Source organism: Nicotiana sylvestris, chromosome 1 (genome assembly GCF_000393655.2).
Source record: "Nicotiana sylvestris chromosome 1, ASM39365v2, whole genome shotgun sequence".
In the NCBI taxonomy this organism is placed as follows: domain Eukaryota; kingdom Viridiplantae; phylum Streptophyta; class Magnoliopsida; order Solanales; family Solanaceae; genus Nicotiana; species Nicotiana sylvestris.
In genome coordinates, this window is record NC_091057.1 from 136,082,764 (window position 1) to 136,097,716 (window position 14,953).

At 40.3% G+C, this 14,953-nt stretch overlaps 1 protein-coding gene across 1 annotated transcript; it reads right to left on the bottom strand.

Moving 5' to 3' along the window:
- Positions 1 to 10,711: 10,711 nt before the first annotated feature.
- LOC104242233 (uncharacterized) lies at positions 10,712 to 14,671 on the bottom strand. The gene is made up of 6 exons (XM_070153636.1): positions 13,807 to 14,671; positions 13,343 to 13,434; positions 12,502 to 12,888; positions 11,804 to 12,417; positions 11,503 to 11,695; positions 10,712 to 11,134 (listed from the first exon to the last, which is right to left on the bottom strand). Exons 1-6 carry the CDS (start codon positions 14,669 to 14,671, stop codon positions 10,712 to 10,714), a joined length of 2,574 nt encoding a protein of 857 aa, XP_070009737.1.
- Between the last annotated feature and the right edge of the window lie 282 nt (positions 14,672 to 14,953).

Below are 14,953 nucleotides of genomic sequence, written 5' to 3' on the forward strand. Positions count from 1 at the left end.
CAGTGCCCACTTATTCCTTGACCAACTAAAGTGCTTACATCATTTCAAGTGATGTCATCAAGGTGTATCAACAATGAGTTTATATCAAAACATCACTTGAACACTTCTGTTTCTTATTCAAGCCTTTTGCAAAAACAGAGAAATCAATTCTCACGAGCTTGAAGAACAAAGTTGAACACTACTACAGACCAGTTCCTAAAGTTAGTATCTTGTTGTCCTTAGTTGAGTTGTAACTTTGTGATTATTCTTATTGTATCTCCTAAACTGCTTAGCCAGAAGCGTTGATTAGGAAACCTCCAGTAAAATCTGTAAACTCTCTGAGTTTATGTTGTGACTAGGTTTAATCATAAGTTAAAGTCTTTGTCACTAGAGAGTGACAAAGTGGCTTGTGGTGAGAGTATCACAAGTTAGTCAAAGTCTTTGTAACTAGAGAGTCACAAAGTGGCTTGTGGTGAGAGTGCCACGAGTTAGTTGAGTTGAATCCTTTGTAATAGAGTTATTACAAAGTGGCTTGTAATAGGTCTTTACAAGTTAGTGAAGTTGAAAGCCTACAGGTGTAGGTCATGGTTTTTTGTCCCCTTGAGTTGGGATTTTTCCACGTAAAAATCTTGTGTCTCTCTCTCACTTACAGTTTTACTAGCATTCTCAGCATAACCTCATAGAGGACCAGGTACTCTACTGTTTGGTGGACTCATACAAACTAATAATTGGTATCAAAGCGGGTTCATCCTATCAGGCTAACACCTAGGAAGGATCCTTATGGCTGCTCCACCAAATTTTGAAGAAGGTCAATCTACATACCGACCACCTAGATTCAATGGACAATACTATGGGTGGTAGAAAACAAGAATGCATGATTTTATCATGACTGAGGATTTTGAGTTATGGGATATCATATGTGATGGTCTTTATGTTCCAAAAAAAGTACTGGAAGAACTTCCATTTTCAATATAAAAAACTAGTAAAGAATATACCGACGCAGACAGGAAAGATATGGAGAAGAATTTTCGTGCCAAGAAGATTCTGGTATGTGGAATAGAACCTGAAGAATATAATAAAATCTCTGCATGCGACACTGCTAAGGAGATATTAGATGCTTTGCAAACAGCTAATGAGGGAACTACCCAAGTAAAACAGTCTAAGATCAATATGCTCACTATCGAGTATGAACTCTTCAGGATGAAGGACAATGAATCTATTCAAGATTCACTTCTGTCATAAATGAGTTACACTCACTTGGTGAAACCATTCCTAGAAACAAGCTAGTGAGGAAAATCCTCAGCATTCTGCCTAGCCCTTGGGAAAGCAAGGTGAATGCTATTACTGAATCAAAGGACTTGCAGGAGCTGACCATAGAAGAGCTGGTTGGAAATCTGAAAACCTACGAGATGAAGAAGAAGATAGACAGTGAAAGAAGATAACCAAAGAAAGAAAAGAACCTGGTACTCAAAGCTGATAGCAATGACTCAAGTGAGGAAGACAGTGACATGGCTTACTTAACCAAAATATTTCAGAAGATGGTCAGAAGAAATGGAGAAATGTTAAAAAGGGGCAGCTCTAGCAAACCAAAAAAGTATGATCTCTGTCACAAGTGTGGAAAGTATGGACATTTCATCAAAGACTATCCTCTCTTGAAGTAAGAATTCTCAAAGAACAACCCTGAAAAAGCAGCTAAGAGGAACCCGGTTCCTTTCAAGGACTTCAAAAGAAATAGATCTACTGACAATGTGATGAAACAGGCTCTTGCAGCATGGGGAGATTCCTATGGTGATTCTGAATATGAAACTGATACTGGTGATAGTTCCACGATGGCAGTTGAAGGCAAGGAAAATGAATATGACTCAACCCTTGATTTGATGGCCAAATCAGATGATGATGAAGACGATGACAACAAGGAGGTAAATTTCAGGGATGTTCAGAGAAATCTGAAATCCTACTCTCCTAAGAAACTCATGTCTTTAGCAAGTGTATTAATTGATGCCTATCATAGTCTTGTGGAGGATAGGGATTCCTTGACCTTAAAACTAGGAGAAGCTGAACAAACTAGAGATGACTTAGTGCATGTAATTATTGACCATAAGGAAACCATTGAAAGCTTCAAAGAAGAAAGAAATGATCTCTTGGCAGTAATTCCAGACCTAAGGGAAACAATACAGAGACTAGAGACTATTTCAAAAGTTGGAAATTCTGGAAAAGGAAAAGAGATAGCCAATGAGGAACACATTAGGCTTGAAAATGAGTTGAAAGCTGTGAGAACTAGGATGTTTGTTGAAACTGAGAAAAAAAAACACCTCCAAACTGATCTGGAAAGAGTAAAAAAATGATATTGAAAAGTTCCTAAAGTGGACCTGGTCCCCAGAAGTTATCACTACTATGTACACTAATAATGGTAAAAACAGGCATGGAAAAGGGTTCCAAAGGGAGAAAACTCCTTACAACCCTCATAGAAAATGCATCACTATTCCTGATAACTAGCTTTGTGCCCACTGTGGGAACAATGGGCACTTCAAAGAAAATTGCCAGGCTAGGGTTCAATGTGTTCAGAAAAACAAAGAATTTGCTGAAAAAGTGACTACAAAAAAGGGACCGGGTTCCACTCACAAAAAGCGCACATTACTTGCATGGACTAAGAGAGCTCTTATTCATCCTCTTGCCTGCATGGACAAAGAGAGCTCTTATTCATCCTCTTGCCTACTACAAGGGATCAAAAATTGCTTGGGTTTCTAAAACTAACTCTTGATCTTCTTATGCAGGGAAAAGTGAAAGGAAGCGGTCAACAATGGTTCATGGATAGTGTGTGTTCAAAGCACATGACTGCGAACACCATGGACTTTCTTTTACTAAAATTCCTGCAAGGAGGGAGTGTATCCTTTGGAAATGGGAAAAAAGGGTACATTCTTGGAGTTGGAAAAGTCGGAAAGTCACTCACTCATTCTATTGAAAATCTGTACTATGTCAAAGGCCTTAAGTACAGTCTCTTGAGTGTCTCTTAGATTTGTGATAAAGGAAACAAGGTGAAATTCTTGTCCAAGATATGTACAGTTACTGATCTGGTAGTTGGTGAAGTGTTACTTGTAGCCAAAAGATACCAAAACATCTATGTTGCTGATTTCGAGTCCTTACAAAGTGGTTATCTGAGTTGTTTGAAAGTTATCGATGATGATGCTGAACTGTGGCATAGAAGACTGAGGCACGTAAACTTTTTTCTTCTGAATAAACTAATTTAGAAGGACCTGGTCCATAGTCTACCCATGTCAAAGTTCAAGGTGGAAAAAATCTGTGATGCCTGTGCTAGAGGAAAACATGTGAAGTCCTCTTTTATGCCAAAAGGGGATGTGAGCACCTCAAAGCCACTAGAGCTCTTGCATATGGACCTATGTGGTCCTATGAGAGTGCAAAGTAGAGGAGGAAAAAGATACATCTTTGTGATAGTGGATGACTATTTCAGATTCACATGGACTCTATTTCTTAGAACTAAAGATGAAACCTTTGAGGTGTTTGTGGCCTTTGTGAAGAAAATCCAGGTGAAGATGGAGTCTAGAGTCGCATGCATTAGGTCAGATCATGGAACAGAATTTGATAATGCCAAATTTGATGAGTTTTGCAATGAAAATGGCATCACCCACAACTTCTCAGCTCCTAGAACTCCTCAGCAAAATGGAGTAGTGGAAAGGAAGAACAAAACTCTAGAAGAGATGTCAAGAACAATGCTAATCGACAGTGGAATTGCAAAGAACTTCTGGGCTGTAGCCATCAACACTGTTTGCTACTTGGTGAACAGGTGCATGATCAGATCCCTCCTGAACAAAACCCCATATGAGATGCTGAATGGAAGGAAACCCAAGCTGACTCACCTAAGAACCTTTGGGTGCAAATGCTATGTTCTCAATAATGGAAAGGATCAGCTTGTAAAATTCGATGCCAAGAATGATGAAGGAATATTTCTGGGCTACTCTTCTCAAAGCAAAGCATAAAAGATATATAATAAGCGGACTCAATATGTTGAGGAAAGTGTTCATGTTATCTTTGATGAGTCTTATCCATCTTGTGAGAAGAATGCTGAAGAAGATCAAGATGGAGAACCCTTACTAGTCCCTGGTGAAGTCACTGACATGGCAAATGGAAAGGCAGATATGATGAGTCAAGTAAAAGAGTTGAGTGAAGACAATACTATATCATCTTCAATGGAACTAGGTACTTCAATTACAACCACTGAAGCTGAAGAAACAGTGGTTGATTCAGTTTAGGGTACTCCACTAGCACCTGAGAGAAGAATTCAGGAAAACTAGTCAAATGTACCCACACTCTCTCTAAATGAACCTCAGACGTCTAACTGGAGACATAAAATCTCTCATCCTCTTGAAAACATAATTACCCCTCTAGATTCCAGAGTACAAACCAGGTCAAAAGCCAGAAATTTACTTCTTCTCTGCCTTTATCTCCCAAATAGAACCCAAGAATATCAAGGAAGCCTTGAAAGATGCAGATTGGATTACAGCCATGCAAGACGAGTTACATCAGTTTGAAAAGAACAATGTCTAGCACCTGGTGCCCAGACCCTCAGATCGAACCATTATAGGAACCAGGTGGGTATTCAGGAACAAGCTTGATGAACATGGGAATACCACAAGGAACAAGCCCAGGCTAGTGGTTCAAGGCTACAATTAGGAGGAAGGGATTGACTATGATGAAATGTTTTCTCCGAACGCTCGCATGGAAGATATTAGAATTCTAATTGCTTTTGCATCTTATATGGAATTCACCTTGTTCCAAATGGATGTCAAAAGTGCATTTCTGAATGGACTTCTTAAGGTTGAAGTCTATGTGAAGCAACCTCCAGGGTTTGAATGTCATGAACACCCTGAATATGTGTTTAAACTGGATAAAGCATTGTATGGGCTGAAGCAAGCTCCTCGAGCTTGGTATGAAAGGCTATCAAATTTTCTCTTGGAAAATGTCTTTAAAAGAGGGAAAATTGACAACACCTTGTTCCTAAAGAAATGGGGAAGGAACCTGCTCATTGTTCATTTCTATGTTGATGACATCATTTTTGGGGCAACAGCTGATTCTCTGTGTGAAGAATTTGCAAAACTCATGGGAAGTGAGTTTGAAATGAGTATGATGGGGGAACTAAACTTCTTCTTGGGTCTTCAAGTAAAACAGTCCCCGAAGGGTACATTTATTTGTCAGCAAAAATACATCAGGGAGCTCTTGAAGAGGTTTGACATGGAAGCATCAAAGGTGATAGACACTCCCATTACTACGGCCACTCGACTAGACATGAATGAAGTTGGGTCTCCTATGAATCAAACCATGTATAGAGGCATTATTGGGTCTCTTCTCTATCTTACTACAAGTAGACCTGATATTATCTTCAGTGTGGGGCTATGTGCAAGATTTCAATCAAATCCCAAGGAATATCATTTGAAGGCAGCCAAAAGATTCTGAGATATCTTAAAGGAACACAGGACCTGGTCCTTTATTATCCCTCAGGTGACAGTTTTAATCTCATTGGATATGCTGATGCAGACTATGCAGGTTATCTTATGGACAGTAAAAGTACTTCTGGAATGGCTCACTTCCTAGGTTCATGTCTTATCTCTTGGGGCACAAGAAGCAAAACTCAATGGCTCTTTCAACAGCTGAAGCAGAATATGTAGCCGCAGCATCCTGTTGTGCACAACTTTTGTGGATCAAGTAGCAACTGGAGGACTTTGGGGTACTCACTGAGGGTGTGCCCCTTCTATGTGATAACACAAGTGCACTCAGCATGGCCAAGAATCCAGTTCAACACAAAAGGACGAAGCATATTGATGTGAGGCATCACTTTCTGAGGGACAATATGGAGAAATGGTTGATATGTATGAAGTTCTGTAGCACAGAAGATCAAATTGCAGACATCTTTACCAAGACATTAAGTAGGGAACACTTTGAAAGAAACAGAGTGAATTTGGGGCTTTCAAAGCCCAATTGAGAACCTGATTCCTCATTATTTGGCTATGGAAATTATCTTCAAGAAAAGTTGGCTAAAAGTGTTTTCTGGCCCCGTCTAACTCACTTCAATACCATTGTAGGTAAACACACATGATGATTATAGAAGCTAGATGCAGTGCATGGATGATAAACAAGGATTAATATTTTCAAATAATAGGTCAAGAACATTCTGCGCATTCTTTAATACACGTCTTTAAAAAGGTAATAAACACAACTACCATGTCATCCAACTTTTTAGATCCTGCTGTCACGTCTCTTCACTTCAAATCATTCCATCTTCCTCTGAAACGTTGCACTTCTCCACGCTCAACCGTCATTTCAGAATTGGTGCATATCTCTCTCTCTCTTCATAATTATCCATTCTTAATAAAACCCCTATTTTTGTTCTCCACAAACCATAAGTCTTCTATTCGAACTTCCCAAAGCACATTCGCTCCATCTTTCCAATGGTTGATACAAACTCCGATCTCACTGCCTCGGTCATACCTATTACTGAAATACCTGTGGAGTCCTCTACCTCTATTGAGCCCTCTTTAATCACTCTTACCCTTCCTGCTAAAATCACACCTCACCCAGATTCCCTGTATATCTCTATTTCAGAAACCTCTAAAATTGTTGATCCTTCCTCTCCACCTTCTAAGGTTCCCACTAATCAAAGACCAAGTGGTGAACAAGGTAAAAAACCCTAATGTAACAGAGGGTTCAGCCATTGTTGCTACCGATTCCATGGTGGCAGTAGTGCCGATTGAGGAAGAAAATGTTGTAACTGTCTTTGTGGTATTTGCTGATGGTGTACTGCATGAGATCATCTCCCAGAAAAATAAGGTTTAAGGTATGGGGGACGAAGGGGCAATTGTCACTATTGAAGGCGCTGCACTAGCAGATACTACTGGGCCCTCACATGGGGAACCTAACCCCTCTCCGGAGGACCCAGGTTAGGGTTCTCATTCCCAGGACAGTTCTGCCTGCTTTCGATGTTGTGCCCTTGGAAATATAGGCACCTGAGATGAGGTCAATTGATGAGGAGGATTTAGACAACCTAGCTCTGGATGCGTTCATAGTAAAGTGAAGGGTGGTGTCCACCCTTGAGTCTTCCACCAAGCGACCCACTACCAGGTTGCAAGCTAAGGTGGCATACGACTCTGCCCTTCAAAAAAGCAAAAAGGGTAGTAAGAAGCAAATGAGGAAGCTGGTGAATGATGGTATGCCCGTAAGTGATAAGGTGATCCCTGTGGTAGAGGTGGAAGAGGAAACACCAGATGAACCTGGTTCACTGGTTAGACAGTCTCAAAAAAAGAAGCACTTTCTTCAATCGAGAAAGCTTCACCCTCTAGTTCCAAGTTGAAGGATGTTGTGAGTGATCTCTCGATGTCTGACGAAGATGTATTAGTCAAATCCAAAGGAAAGGAGAAATCCAGTGGTGGGAAATCCGGCAAACGAAAGTCTAAAATTTTTCAAGAACCTAGTTCTGTGAGAGGATAAGAAGTGAAGTCAGCCTTGGGTCAGAATGCCTGAGGCACCAAAAGGTTCTACTGGGTCGTACCTTTGACCCAGCAATCTCTGAGATGGCTGTTATGCGACAAATTCTTGAAATGGTTGAGTTTCAACGATGGGCGCATCTATTCCAAATAGATGCACCTAAGGCATATAAGGATGAGGTAAAAAAATTCTTTGCTAGCCTCTTTCCCGTTGAGACAGACCACATTTGTGCTTTGGTGAATGGAGTAGTTATCGTGTTTGATGTAAAGTTGCTTGGAGAAATTCTTAAAGTTCCTACATCTGGTGTGTCCAGTGTAAAGAATGTGTGTCAGTTTAACATCAGAAATACTGTGGTCAAAGACAATGCAAACCAGAATGGGGACCAGATCCATAAGAAAGCGTTACTCCCTGTCTAGCAGTTGTTGTTCGAATTGGTAAATAAAGTTCTATTACCTCGAGCTGAAAGGAGGTTAGTGACTTCTAAGTCTGACTTTTTCTTGATGGAGCAACTGGATAGCTTTACTCATGTGAGCCTGCCTGCTATTATAATTGAACATATGCGAAAGGTCGCCACCTTCAAATATGGTAATCATGGCCTTCCCTATGGGTTCAGCTTACGCGAGTGTTTAAATTCTTTGAGGTGCCACTAGGGCCAGGCAAGGTGGGGACTAAGAAGTAGACCTTCTCACAGACAACATTGGAAGAATGCGAGTGCATAGAAAAGAATGAGGGGGGTAGGAAGTACATCAACTCTCTCACAACTTATTAATGCTCAGAACAGTACAGCAGAGGAGATTCGTCGGTTGAAGGCCAGGAATGCTATCCTGGAAGGTCAGCAAGCCCGATGGGTTCCGGCGTCAAATGATGAAATAGCTCGTTTGACAAAAGAGAATGTTGATCTCAGGGCGCAAGTAGAGAACTTGAAAGCAGAACTGCTTAATGAGCAAAAGTTGGCCAATACCTAAATAGACCTTGTTCTCCAAACACTTGCTGCAACTTCCAAGCCCTCTACTCCTAGTGCCCCCTAAGTACCCCTTCAGTGATCAGTTTCTGGAAATGTCCTTTAATTTTTTTTTTTTTTGGCAGATATTTTGTTTTTTCTGATGTGGTCGGGATGAAACAATATTGCTCCCGTCTTAACAGTCCAATGTTGCCTTTGCTTTTTAAGCAAAGGCATATTAAATTTTATTTATATTAAATCTATCCTCTTTTATTATCTCATTGCTTCAATTCTATATTTCTATTCTCTATCATGTTGTGTGCATATATGTGGCATGAGTTAGCTCGGCTAGACTTCTTTGTAATGTTTATCTGTTTGTGCCTTTTTAATGATGCCAAAAGGGGGAATAAATAAGTCATAAAGTCAGGGGGAACTAATGTGAAATAAGGAAGGCATAAAGTTAGGGGAACTTGTGAAATTTGTGTTGTCCTGTTACTTAATCTGGTTCATCTTGCTCTAAATAACAACGTTATTTGTTTAAGTTTGTCATCATCAAAAAGGGGAAAATTGATAGGTTTCTCAATGTCTTTGACTTATGTTTTGATGATCTAACAAACTTTATCAAGAACCAGATAGGGAACCTGACATACTTGGGTTGCACTACAAGTTAATAGATTCCAGCTCAATGTGAACTGCTATGGCTTCAGAGGATAGAGAACCAAACAAGGACCTGATACATTTGATGTTCCCTTATAGCAGCATGAGGTCAATGAGACACAGCTGAAAGACGTGACTGCCTATACTGTTTCTGCCTACACTGCACTGCCAGTGCCCACTTATTCCTTGACCAACTAAAGTGCTTACATCATTTCAAGTGATGTCATCAAGGTCTATCAACACTGAGTTTATATCAAAACATCACTTGAATACTTCTGTTTCTTATTCAAGCCTTTTGCAAAAACAGAGAAATCAATTCTCATGAGCTTAAAGAACAAAGTTGAACGCTACTACGGACCAGTTCCTAAAGTTAGTATCTTGTTGTCCTTAGTTGAGTTGTAACTTTGTGATTGTTCTTATTGTATCTCCTAAACTGCTTAGCCAGAAGCGTTGATTAGGAATCCTCTTGTAAAATCTGTAAACTCTCTGAGTTTATGTTGTGACTAGGTTTAGTCATAAGTTAAATTCTTTGTCACTAGAGAGTGACAAAGTGGCTTGTGGTGAGAGTATCACAAATTAGTCAAAGTCTTTGTAACTAGAGAGTCACAAAGTGGCTTGTGGTGAGAGTGCCACAAGTTAGTTGAGTTGAATCCTTTGTAATAGAGTTATTACAAAGTGGCTTGTAATAAGTGTTTACAAGTTAGTGAAGTTGAAAGCCTACAGGTGTAGGTCGTGATTTTTTGTCCCCTTGAGTTGGGATTTTTCCACGTAAAAATCTTATGTCTCTCTCTCACTTACAGTTTTACTAGCATTCTCAGCATAACCTCATAGAGGACCAGGTACTCTACTGTTTGGTGGACTCATACAAACTAACAATACTTAACTAATTAAGAACATATTTATGAAAATTGAAAAAATTTAAAGATGAATTGAACATATCGGCAATGAGATGATGCTAAGGAAGAATAAAGATGATGAAATTTAGTGACAGTGCGTGAAATAGATGAGTGCACTGTGCTTTTCCTAGTGTTAGGTTTTCAGAGTTCGTAAAGTTTGAACAGGAGAATGAATCCTTCAATTTATACCTGACACAATTTGGCAATGGTTCAAGAGATGAGTGCGGTCTGCACAATTTCATATGTGGCTGCACTCCTTTACCTGATACCATTTTACCCTTAGATGATTCTACGGTCCACACATTTTTAAGTACGGCCGCAGAATTCTATGCAGATCGCACAATTCCTTATACGGCCGCAATTTGGCCTTTTGTTTGACAGACAAACTTCAGAGAGTGTGCAATTTTAGCTTCCTAGTTGTGCAGTCCGCACAAGAATTGTGTGGCCACAGAGTCCATTCTGCTGTGGCTGTCAATTTTGTGATGTCCACACATTTTCCACACTTAGCCAATTTTTCTGAGCATGGTCTCTACAAAGCATACTCATTCCTGCAACACACTTCAAAACCAATTAGCACAAAACAAGACCTATCTAATGAAGAAGGAAAAGAAAAAGAAAAATACACATGGGTTGCCTCCCAAGAAGCGCCTGATTTAACGTTGCGGCACGACTCCGATTACCAATCACTTGAAATGAAGAACCACCACAATATGGCTATCATCAACTTTTCTCAAATAGTGCTTCACTAGGTGACCATTGACTCTAAACACTTCATCATTTTATTTTTCAAGTCCAATGAACCAAAGGGTGTCATACTAACAACCTCAAACGGGCCACTCCATTTAGACTTCAACTTTCCCGGAAACATCCATAATCGAGAATCGAACAACAATACAAGATCACCTTCTTTAAACTCCTTGTTCCGAATGTACTTGTCATGTAGGTACTTCATCTTCTCCTTGTATAAGGATGAATTTGTATATGCATGGTACCGGAACTCATCTAGCTCATTTAATTGTGCCACCCTTAAGTTGGCGGCGACATCCCACGCAAGGTTCAACTTCTTCAAATCCCACATGTCTTTATGATCAAGTTCCACCGGAAGATGACAATCTTCCCAAACACCAACCGGTATGGGGACATTCCAATCGGTGTTTTGTAAGCCGTCCTATAAGTCCATAAAGCATCATCAAGTTTCTTTGACCAATCCGTCCAATTGGCATTTACTGTCTTTGAAAAAATACTCTTTATCTTCCAATTGGAGACCTCCACTTAACCACTTGCTTGAGGATGATAGGGGATCGTAACTTTGTGAGTGACACCATACTTGGTGAGTAAGGTGTCGAAAGTCTTGTTGCAAAAATGTGAACCCCCATCACTTATGATAGCCCTTGGAGTACCAAATCTTGTAAAGATGTTCTTCTTCAAAAATGCCACCACGCTTCTCGCTTCATTGTTGGGCAAAGCAACAGCTTCAACCCATTTGGACACATAATCAACTGCGACCAAGATGTAGGTGTTTCCACAAGAACTCACAAACGGACCCTTGAAGTCAATACTCCATACATCAAAAATGTCAATCTCCAAGATAGTGGTGAGAGGCATTTCATTTTTCTTTGAGATTCCACTGTCCCTTTGGCATTCATCACAACACTTGACAAGCTTACTTGCATCCTTGTAGAGATGGGCCAATAGAAACCGCAAATTAAGACTTTGGCCGTCGTTCTTGCTCCACCATGGTGACCACCATAAAGTGAAGAATGACAAGCCCCAAGAATTTTTACTTGTTCCTCATCCGGTACACATCTCCTAATCAGTACAAATCCAGAAAAGGTACAGTTCATCCAAATAGTAGTCTTGATAATCCCGCGTGAGCTTCTTCCTTTGGTTTGAAGAGAACTCAATCGGAATGATACCACTCACAAGATAATTTTCCAAATCCACGAAACAAGGCCCATCCTTCATAGAAATATCCAAAATCTGCTCATCAGGGAAGGAGTCATTGATTTCAAGGCCATCATGCAGCCTCTTCTCCTTCTCCAAATGGGACAAGTGGTCTGCCACTTGGTTTTCACTCCCTTTCTGATCTTGGATATCAATATCAAACTCTAGCAATAATAGTACCCATATCATCAAACGGGCTTTGGAATCTTTCTTGCTAATGATATAATGAAGTGCCACATTATCCATACGAATAATCACTTTTGCATCCATCAAGTATGGGTGTAACTTCTCCATAGCAAACACAATGGAAAGGAGCTCTTTTTCCGTAACGGTGTAGTTGACTTGGGTACTATTCATTGTCTTGCTTGCATAATAAACCGGATGAATAATTTTGTTGATGCGTTGCCCCAAAATGGCACCCAGCGTTACATCACTTGCATCACACATAAGCTCAAAAGGAACACTCCAATTTGGAGCGGTAATGATAGGATTAGTAGTCAACTTGAGCTTTAGCAACTCAAAAGCTCTCATGCAATCATCATTGAAATGGAACTTGGCATCCTTCTACAAAATCTTGTACAATGGATTTACCACTTTAGAGAAGTCCTTGATGAACCGACGGTAAAATCCCGTGTGGCCTAAGAAACTCCACACGCCTTTGACTGAAGTTGGAGGTGGAAGTTTAGAAATCATCTCAACCATTGCCTTGTCGACTTCAATGCCATTCTTTGAGATCTCTTGGCCAAGGACAATGCTTTCGTAAACCATGAAATGACATTTCTCCCAATTGAGCACCAAGTTTGTTTCTTCACATCTTGCCAACATTTTGTCCAAATGTGCTAGACAATCATCAAATGAATCCCTGACCATGAAAAAATCATCCACGATGACTTCAAGAAAATCCTCCACCATGTCCGTGAAGATAGCCATCATACACCTTTGAAAAATCGCCGGTACATTACACAACCCAAATGACATCTGCGAGAATTAGAAAGTACCATAATAGCATGTGAAAGTAATTTTCTCTTGATCATTCGGAACAATAAGAATTTGATTGTAGACAAAATACTCAACAAGAAAATAATAGAAAGCACGGTTGGCCAATCTATCAAGCATTTGATCTAGGAAGGGAAGTGGGAAATGATACTTCCTTGTGACTTTGTTGAGCTTGCGATAGTCCATACACACTCTCCACCCGGTTACCTTTCTTATAGGAATCGACTCATTCTTATCATTGGTGACCACCGTCATGCCCCCTTTCTTTGGGACACATTGAACCGAAGAAGCTCACAGACTATCGGAAATGGGGTACACAACCCCAGCCTTTAACCACTTGATGACCTTCTTTTTGACAACCTCTTGCATGGCCTCATTGAGTCTCCTTTGATGTTTAATAGATGGTTTGGCACCTTCCTCCAAATTAATCTTATACATGCAAAATGCCGGACTTATCCCCCAAATATCCGCCAAATTCCATCAAATAGACCTCTTCCTCTTTTGTAGCACCGCCAATGTGGAGTCTACCTGCACATTAGTCAAACAAGAGGAAAGAATAACCGGTAGAGTAGAATAAGGGCCAAGAAATTCATACCGAAGATGTGGGGGAAATGGCTTCAACTCCCAAATGGGAGGCTCCTCAATTGAAGTCTTTGTTGGAGGAGTGTTGCTATTCTCATGATCCAAGGACAATTTGCGGGGCTCATAAGTTTATGACCCCATTCCTTGCAAACGTTCACACATTCCACATAACCCTCCATTTTTTTATCATCACAATTGAGCAATACGGTCTCCAAAGTATCATCAACTTGCATCACGACACTTGTTTCATCAATAATCACATCAGTCACTAAGCCCACGAATGAGCACACCTTATTTCTATTAGGTTGTCTCATAGACTTGCATACATAGAAACCACTTTATCATCACCAAACCGGAAGGTAAGCTCTCCCGCTTCAAGATCAACTAAAGCCTTCCTCGTAGTAAGGAAAGGTCTCCCAAGAATGATCGGCACCTTGTAATCAACCTCACAATCAAGAAAAACAAAATCCGCCGGAAAGATGAATTTATCAACAAGAACCAATATATCATCAATGATACCCAACGGTCTCTTCATGGTACGATCCGACATTTGTAATCTTATGGATTTGGGTCTTGGTTTCCCAACTCCCAAAGTCTTAAAAACTGAATAGGGCATCAAGTTGATACTTTCCCCAAGATCACAAAGAGCTTTAGCAAAGTCGGCACTCCAAATTGTACAAGGGATTGTGAAAGCACCCGAATCTTCCAATTTAGGAGCCAGTGAGTGCACTTGATGAGTCATCTTTATAGTTTCACAATTCATTGACCTCTTTTTTGTCACTAAGTCCTTCATCAACTTTGCATAACTGGGCATTTGCTCCAAAGCCTCAACCAATGGCACGTTGATGGATAGACTCTTCATTATGTCAATGAACTTTTTGAATTGGTTCTCGCCATTTTTCTTGGCAAGCCTTTTAGGGTGTGGATGAGGAGGCCTTGGCATTGGTGCCTTAGCCTTTAGCATTACCGGTTCTGATATGTCAATAATGTGCTCCCTGGATGGGTTCACTTCCACTTTAGTCTCCTCCACATTGTCATAAATATCAGTTCTCACCTCATCATTTACTTGCAATTTATTGCTTGACATCTCATCTTCTTGTACCAATTGCTCATCATCCACAATTTTCTTTTGACTTGAGGTGGTTACATCCCTACCTTTTCCAATCCTTGTAGTAACGGCCATGGCATGGCCCGTGTTGTTCCCATCCTTTGGGTTCACCAATGTATCACTTGGTAGTTCCCATTTAGTACGAGTGTTTAAAGCTTAGATTTGCCCCCATTTGAACTTCCAAATTGCGAATTGAAGTATTGTGAGAGGCTAGTTGAGCATAGGAGTTGACATTCTTCTCCTTCATTTGTTTGAACATGTTCTCAATTCGGCCCATCTCATTGTTAGAAGAACTCAGACGTTGGGAAGGATAGGGAGGTGGGTTGATTAGTTGTTGATACATCTGGGGCCTTTGAA

Bases quoted from the DNA above. Each gene is read 5' to 3' on its own strand.
- LOC104242233 (XM_070153636.1), bottom strand. From the start codon at position 14,671: ATGGCCGTTACTACAAGGATTGGAAAAGGTAGGGATGTAACCACCTCA. The intron at 13,435-13,806 runs GTCTATGAGACA...ACTAATGTGCAG, and splicing joins AGTGGTTTCTATGTATGCAA to GTAGACTCCACATTGGCGGT. The intron at 12,889-13,342 runs GTATAAGATTAA...TAATTCTCGCAG, and splicing joins ATAAGTCCGGCATTTTGCAT to ATGTCATTTGGGTTGTGTAA.